The 8,874-nt window shown below is 27.8% G+C and overlaps 1 protein-coding gene across 1 annotated transcript; it reads left to right on the forward strand.

Moving 5' to 3' along the window:
* The first annotated feature begins 248 nt into the window (after positions 1 to 248).
* On the forward strand, positions 249 to 3,970 carry LOC116011797 (pectin acetylesterase 8-like). Its single transcript, XM_031251208.1, has 13 exons — positions 249 to 337; positions 703 to 777; positions 985 to 1,023; positions 1,095 to 1,142; positions 1,261 to 1,343; positions 1,758 to 1,881; positions 1,958 to 2,040; positions 2,151 to 2,237; positions 2,778 to 2,831; positions 2,931 to 3,008; positions 3,223 to 3,307; positions 3,395 to 3,531; positions 3,761 to 3,970. Exons 2-13 carry the CDS (start codon positions 717 to 719, stop codon positions 3,860 to 3,862), a joined length of 981 nt encoding a protein of 326 aa, XP_031107068.1. The 5' UTR covers positions 249 to 337; positions 703 to 716; the 3' UTR covers positions 3,863 to 3,970.
* Positions 3,971 to 8,874: the final 4,904 nt, after the last annotated feature.

Raw genomic sequence — 8,874 nt, forward strand, 5'->3', positions numbered from 1 at the left:
GTTTTGTCATCTTTGTTTGCTATGTTTATATATGTTGTAGTAATGCCGTATGAATTGTAATGGAGTGAAGAAATAATGCAAAGCAAAACCTTTCTTTGTTAAAAAAAAGTGTGGTCTGTGTGTGAGTGTACATACAGAAGCAAATAGAAATAAATTCATTTCCATCCATAATCCTTCTCTTTAATTCCTCTCAATTACTATAGATATATTTATATTAAATATATCTTACAAACTTGTTTTCTTTTCTTCTTCATCAATTCTTCTCCTGAAGCTATACGTACGTACTGAGGTTTCTCCGATCCTTTGGATCCTTTCAAGCTTGAGAAAGCCAACTGAGGTATTTTCACTTAACTCTTCACTCTTCAATCTTTATGTTTTCAATTTTCATGATATATATGTTTTCTCTGGCAGGCCTTTTATATATATATATATATTTCTTTAGTTGCTCAGTGATGAGATATATTTCTTGTTGCCTGTACATCTGATCTCTTAGCTTTCAGATCTATTATTTCTTCCATGCTAAGTGCTGTTTTCTGAAGCTTAGCTAGCTAGGTTAGTTGCTGATAAGATAGATATTGCAAGTCTGTATCTATAGTATAGAGATATGTGTGGATCCAGGCCAGCTTTGTTTTCCAATTTGGGTAGCTAGGGTTAACAATTAAATAATTTGAATCCAAGGTTTAACTTCTTTCGTTCTCACAGATTAGAGACTGGAAATGAAGAACTTTGGGGAAATACTGTTAATACTTGTCACTTCTCTTGCTCTTCTAAATGCCTGTAAGTATATATATATATATATATATATATATATATATATATATATATATATATATATATATATATATTTCTTTCATTTTATTTTGTTTAATAATTGCATGATTGAACATAATAACGGGAATGCTTTACTTTATTTGTATGTTTTTACTTACCATGTTTTACATTATTTATTTATTTTTCTTTTTTAATCTCTTTATATAATTGTAGTGAGCACAACAAGGTCTCTTGCAACTTCTGATACCAGTGGTATGCTATTATTATTAATTTTTTATTTTTATTTTTGAAGAATTGTGCTAACGAGAATATATTATTTTCAGGTAATGATGATTTAGTGAATCCAACTTTTGTTAACGATACTAGTGCTGGTAATACTTCTTTAATTTTAAGAACATTATAATATTGCAAAATAAATATTCATACATGTATAAGATAATGAGAACCTATATCATTTAATTAATTAATTTATTTATTTATTTTTGGTAGTTTGCTTAGCTGGAAATCCAGCAGCATATTACTACTCCAAAGGGTTTGGAGAGGGAATTAGCAATTGGATGGTTTATCTTCGTGTAAGTCTTTAAAAATTTCTATTAATTTTTATTTCTAGCATGCAACAATTTTCGAAGTAATTGAGTTAATTTTAAAAATTTTTAAGAATAATTTACAGTGTTTACTTTGAATTTAATTACGTATTACCCCTAGTATTCAAATAACAAATGTATATATGTTGTGTGTTATATGTATATAGTATGACTATTTGTAGTTAAAAATAAGTAGTTAGGTAAATTTTACTGGAAATTTAATTCAAAATTTTGAATGTAACTATCAAAATGTTTAATCCATTTGCTATCACTGACTACAATAATTACATTGCAAGAAAATATATACTTCCATGGATGTCTATTAGATTTTTTTTTTTTTTTTGTTAATTCTACTCGTTAATTTTTTTTTTCAAAAATATTAATATACAATCAAAATGCTAGGGAGGAGGATGGTGCATGAACGTTAGTGATTGCGATGTTTATATTGGAAGAAAAGGTGTTGGAGCTAATGCTACAGCAACAACGTTTGTAAATCTGTTAAGCAGAAACAAGGAAAAAAATCCTGGTAATTATATGTTAAAATTATGTACGTATTGTGCACTCCATTTTGGGTTCCTAACTTTATTTTATGAAACTTTCAGACTTCTACAATTGGAATAGAATTGATGTTAGGTACTGTGATGCATCGTCATTTACTGGCGACTCTGAGATGATGATTGGAAATGTATTACCTCAACTTTAGTTTCTACTTTTATATTGTAATTAACAATCGATGTTTTAAGATTATTTATTATGTTATTTTGTTTTGCACATCACTAAATTTCTATGTTTCAGGGAACTAAACTTTACTTTAGAGGAGCCAGAATTTTTAGTGCTATAATGAAAGAGTTATTAAACAACGGGATGGGGAATGCAGAAAATGTAAGCATTTTATTCTAATATATGTATTAGTTTGTACAAATATTATTGTGTACTGTTAGGAATTTATACACCTGGATTTTTATTTTTATGAGAGGCCATATCATGTTTATAGTTTTTAAATAATAGTAATGTTTTACCTAATTTTGAATTAATCTAAATTATATATAGGCTCTTCTGGCGGGTAGCTCAGCAGGAGGAGTAGCGACCACAATCTATTGCGATAGATTCCGACGCTACTTCTCCAACACTTCTCGCGTAAAGTGTTTTTCAGATGGTGGATATTTTTTCCTTTCGTAAGTTGATTATACCCTACATATCAAATCTAATTGAATAAGCTTTTAGTGTGATTAATTTTAAGTACTGAATTTTACATGCAAAAATTTTAACAGGAAAACACATTTCTGTCCATGTTTGACGGTTTGATCAAATTACATGTATTCCTCTTAAATATTATACTTTGTTAAATTGATCTCATATATATTTTCTCCATTACTTTCAATTTATGCTTTTACTATATATCCTGCGTTTTTGGTTAACTAGGGATCTAAAAACGCCTTGCCTACCTCTTGTACTTCAAGATTAAGTCCAGAAATGGTAAGATATAACAGCTTGGATATAATGTCTTAAAAGCTTTATTTTATTAACTTCAAAGAAAAATAGTGTAACGGGTATTGAATTGAATTTTTGTTGCAGTGTTTCTTCCCAGAAAATTTGCAAGCTGACATTCAAACGCCCATCTTTTTCTTGATGTCCGGGTTTGATAGAATTCAGGTTTGATTTATATTTTTCAACAATAATAACAATTATAATTAAGAATTTGCAATTGTACCTTTATAATTATTATTTCAAACCAAAAAAAAATAAAAAAATTATGTACTTCCATGCAAACACACCAATCTAATTCCTTTAATTTATTTATACAAATTTGTGTTCCTAATTATCGTGGGCCAATTTCATTTATTATGCTCTTATATACGTATTGCAGATTCAGTATACAATGATGTCAGAGGAATTTGATACATGTGCTTTAGGGAGGAACTGTACTTCGAATCAAATTAAAATCATGCAAGGTTTGAATCAATAAATATTCATTATATATAATGATTAAAAGTCGTTATTATTGTTCATTTTTTTTACTTGTTATATTTTCATTTCAGAGCTTAGGTGTGAGCTCTTGTCAGTATTGCCTAAACAATGCCACAATTCTAAGAAAGGGATCTTGATTACCTCCCCATATGGGCACACTCAAGTTCTAGGCCCTTCTTGGTATTTTAGTGCAGCTGGAACGGGAGAGGTAATGAGGCAATTATTTATTTTATTTTTTAAAATACAGAATAATTTTGATTATTGAGTAATATATAATATATATTATTATTGGCTTTATATATATACATACTATATGGTGTAAATTAGCTTCTAAGTATGCATGCAATTATTAAATTTAAACAATATCTTTGTTTTTTGAAAACTTGAGAATTGTCTTTCATCATTCTAATTGATATGCATATGTATTTGTTTAACAGACGATCGAAAAGTTTTTCGCGGAGTGGTACTTTGACAACAAGGGCGATGTTAAAGTGATTGATGAAAACCCATGCCCGTATTATAATTGTTTATCTAATTAGGGCCTTTGAGAAAGAAAAAACAAACTGTTGAGTTTTTAAATATTTGTTGCAGAGTATGTACTTGAAGACTTTAATGGTTGTTTATCCTAATCAGAATTTGCTTGTTTATATTTTATTTAAATTTAAACTTTCTAAAAGTTTATTTTCACATAAATATAATGGGAATAATGAAACAATTTAGAAAACTAATGATTCAAGAAAGTTATTTATATAATAAAGAAAGCTTACCCTCAAAACAATATATATTTTCGAATGTTCTAAATAATTGAAATAGAAAATTATTTCTAGATCGATTTTATGCATGTATGGATCATTAATTTGTAAAATTAAATACATGAAAGAACCGATACTCATACAATATGTGGAAATAAAGTTGACATTGGAAAGATAAAGATTATAGTGAAAATCGAGTTGATATGTGGAAATAGAATTAAGATTGAAAAGAGAAAAGATTATAGTGAAGAGTTGATATAATTTGATGTACTTCTCTATGATTTTATTAATATATTAAAATTTAAAGACTAAATAGAATTCATAATCGTAGTTGAATTGCAACCTTTTACATACTTTCACATGAAATATTCATAGGGGGTGTTTGGCAAACAGCTTATAGCTGATAGCTGATAGCTGATTGAGTTTGCTGATAGTTAATAGCTGATTATGTTAACTGGTTTGACCAGCTAATACAATTAGCTGGTTATAGAAAAGTATTTGGTAAATTAGTTGTTTACTTTTAGCTGATTCTATGTAAAATGACCTATAAGGGCATTGTGTTAATTTTTTATTTCTTTAATTACATTTATAATTTATTATTATTATTATTATTAAATCAATTGAAAGTTGAAACCTGCCACCGGAACTTTTTATTATTATTATTATTATTATTATTATTATTATTATTAATATTATAGTATTTACCTTTTGACCCAAACCCACAACCCATTTATAAACCAAATCCCTACCCTCTTCTACAGTTCTACCCATTCTCTAAATCCCAAATCCCTACCCTCTTCTACAGTTCTACCCTTCCTCTAAATCAGATGCGAAGAGGAGAAGAAGAGCCATGGAGAACGAGGCGATAATCAGAGGGGCAAGAGGCGGTGGGCAAGAAAAAATTACAGTGAAGATGAAGATGAGTCGGTTAGCGATTTCAATTGTTGATGTCGGTGGTTTTTTTTTTTTTTTTTTTTTTTTGTATGAATTAAAAAATAGAGTTTGTTTGTTTGTTTGTTGTGTATTCTGAGTTTTGAAGATGAAGATGACTTCTGTGATAGGTTAATAGTCATTTTCATTTTTTTATTTACTTTTAATTTGCTAATTTTATTGTGTTGATTTGTTCCATGGATGCCTGAGAGAAGGGAGGAGATGAGTGTTTTCCATTGCTTTTCTTTCCTTTATTTTTAATTTGTGAATATGCGTGGGTTTTGGGATGAAGATCAAATTGGTTTGTTTTGCATAAGATCAGGGATAATTTTGGCATGGTAGAAGAAATGGAATCAGCTGTTTGTAAAAACGCTGCTGGGAGTAGCTTGTTGAAAATCAGCTTATTGGCCATATCAGCTATGCCAACAAGCTGTTTTACCAAACACTATTTTTAGCTGATTGACCAAGTCAATCAGCCAAAATTGGTCAAACCAGCTGAAAAATGGCTGATCAGCTGGTAACCAAACACCCCCATAGCCATTCAATAGAATATTTTCCAAAGAAAACATCAGCATAAAAAATATAACATACTCTCAAATAATCCTCAAAAGTAATAACTAGTCGTCCATGATAAGTATGGACTATGGAGCCCCCAGTATACCTTCAAGGCCAAAATCTCTTTTGATGGCATATAGGCTAATTAACAGTTGTAACGAAAATAACAATTTCCATTACAAAGTAAAATCTATATTAATAGCATATATGCTATATAAGCTAAGGTCGTAGCGTGTGCGCAAACACACGGGTGAAAATGTCCGAATAAGCATGATTACATACAATCTACTCTAAAATCTCCATTGCTAATGTGTGTAGTTTTACACCAAATAATAATATAACCAAACTAACCTATAGTCATGGTAACTTCAAGTTGAACCCACATGGAGTTTTGAGTTAACTATTATTTCCTAGGTAAAGATTAACTAATTTAAGCAAATGGATGATTTTTATTAAAATAGAACTAAGATACGAAGACAATAAATCTAATTCAAGAATAAACCAATAGGGAAACAAGTATCACTAATATAAATGAAACTTTCCAACCTCAATTATTAACTCTAATTGATTTCACATGATCATTGACATCAAAGATATTTATTCATCAAAATAGTTGGCGTAGATTAACAATAACCCCAAATTTACCTAAATTACTTAAGAGTGACAAACGCCGCCAATTAAGCCTAATTGATAGCCTAAGTAGGCAACCTAACCCTATGACAAACACCTAGGATTCAAGTTTCAATTGCATTAAGATTTATGAATTCTTAGCTACACAAATAACATTCCCCGAACGGGTAAACATTCAATTTGTATCTATATTTTTCTAGATGGTTCGTGAAGACCTAGTTACTTTGTGTATGAAATCCCAGTCAAATGACCAATAAATCACATAGCTAGCATCATTGAATCACAAGAATAATTAAAGAGTATGCATCCAAATTAAATATAGTCATGAATTCATTAGAAATAAAATCATAAAAATATAGAATACTATAACGAATAAATAATTAAGCCCAAAGTCTCACAAATCAAATTATAGAGTTATAACTTGGAGTTGGAAATAAAAAACCCTAGCTACTCATAATTGAGAAATTGACAATAAACTATGACGAGACGTTTGGTTGGAGTGAAAGAATTAGGTGGGAAATGAATTATAATTTCATGGGAGATGAATAATATGGGAATAAAGTGATAATTTAAATTCCAGTGTTTGGTTTGCATAAATATAATTACTGGAAATTTCAATTTCAATGTTTGGTATATATGTGAATTGAAAAGGAATAAGTAGTATAAAGTCCAAAATGCCCATACTTATATTATTATTATTATTATTATTATTATTATTATTATTCCTAATTGTTGAAAAGTTTGTGATAGTGGCCAGTTTCCCAAACAGATTGAGGTTTAGGTGATAGGTGAGGGGGTTGGTGATGGTGAAACTGTAGTTGAAGGACAGTTTGAGTCTGAAGGTGATGAGGATTTTGATGATTTTGAGTACAGTGAGGATAGTGGGGAAAATGATGACTTAGATTATGATGACCATGTAGATCCAAATGTAGAGTTTGCAGGGATTGGGGCTGTTGAATCAACAAGGGAGAATATTGGGGTTGGTAGTGAAGCATTGTAATTTTTATTATTAATAGGTATTCTTGGATAGCAAATTTGTTATCTCAATAGCGTACCTAACTATTTTATTTAAATAAAATAAAATTTGTAATTTTTTCCTCGAGTATAAATAATTGCAGTGGCTGGTAGTGAAGCATTGTACAGTGGATTTATGGTTTGCTATCCAAGAACACCTATTAATATGCCTAGGAATGGTAGTACAACTCAAATTTAAATTATTTGTTAATAACCTAGCTTTACATTTTAGTATATACAATTTTTGATTTATTTGTTGTTTTAAAATTATTGATTTACTCCAATTAATGTGTTAATTATTATGTACTTATTTGATTTTATTATTTCTAAAAAATATTCCAGTGGCTAGAAAATCAATTAATATATATGCAATTAATATATAATATTTAATATTACAAATAGGAGATACATTCATAGTTGTTATTTAAAGTACAAATCATTTTATGAGAATCGTCTAAATACTGATCCTTTTATGTTTTTTAAGAAAATGAGTCGGTATTATAAATAACTGTTGGTTCTTCAACATTTAATCCAGTTCATTCGAAATTTAATGGTAAGCAAATTTATTTTTTAAATAGCTTATACGCGCATATTTTCTTTTGTATAAAATGCAGTAATAAATTTTCCTTGTATCCTCAATGCAGTTATAACAAATTTATTCCGTGCATCGCGCGGGTGGAAATACTAGTTAAAACTAAAATTATTATTATTATTATTATTATTATTATTATTACAAATATTACAAAAAGATAAAGTAACTAATTAAAAGTGTAATAATTAAATAAGATAAACTAAAAACATGACTAATTAATAAAAATTATTAAATCAAACATTACGAAATAAATTATAAATATAATACTCATCAATAACTAGGAAGCAAGCTTGGAGGGGAATAACAAAAGCTAATTAAGGCTGTAATTGAAGGAGATGTTATTGACTTTTTCAACATGATTTGCGACTATTGCTTCGAGATTTAAAAAACAAATCCCAAAACTACATGTGTTGTTAATGATTTATAGTTGTAATAATTTGTATTCATAATATACTAATGATTTATACTCATAATATCATAAAATAATTGAAATTATATTAAAGAATGAATTGTACTCAAAATAATGGTAATAATTCATAGTTTTAATAATTTATGCTCAATATAGTTACAGACTATATTTATTACTACAAATTTAATAATTAAATTCTTTTGATTTGTACATGCAGTTTCCTTAATTATAACTACCAAAATAAGTTTTCACAAAAAAACTACCAAAATAATAAATATAATTAAGAAAATAAATTATAAAATTAACAAAATATGTGTTCATAAATATTTAATTTTTTTTTTAAAATACATACATACATACATATACTTATGCACTATATTAATTATACAAAATTTAATTGCTAACTTTTTAATTTCTAAATTTAATTATTTTAATTATAAATCTATCAATATCTATACTTACTACTAATAAAATCAAAATCTTACTTTTGTAATTTCCCGCCAAAACTATTAGTATATAAAATCTAATAACTAGTATGCTAATTAAGCTACTAATTGCATGGATATTAGTATAATTACAATTAAACATGGTATAAAAGTATAATTTCGCAATATAAATATAATTACCTAATAATTATTATGGTAATTAAGAAATTAATTACATAAATAT

Source organism: Ipomoea triloba, chromosome 3 (genome assembly GCF_003576645.1).
Source record: "Ipomoea triloba cultivar NCNSP0323 chromosome 3, ASM357664v1".
In the NCBI taxonomy this organism is placed as follows: domain Eukaryota; kingdom Viridiplantae; phylum Streptophyta; class Magnoliopsida; order Solanales; family Convolvulaceae; genus Ipomoea; species Ipomoea triloba.

Excerpts from the sequence above, each read along its gene's own strand:
- LOC116011797 (XM_031251208.1), top strand. The coding sequence starts at position 717 with ATGAAGAACTTTGGGGAAATACTGTTAATACTTGTCACTTCTCTTGCT. Across the intron at positions 778-984 it reads TCTTGCTCTTCTAAATGCCT|TGAGCACAACAAGGTCTCTT; the intron begins GTAAGTATATAT and ends ATATAATTGTAG. Across the intron at positions 2,832-2,930 it reads CAAGATTAAGTCCAGAAATG|TGTTTCTTCCCAGAAAATTT; the intron begins GTAAGATATAAC and ends TTTTTGTTGCAG.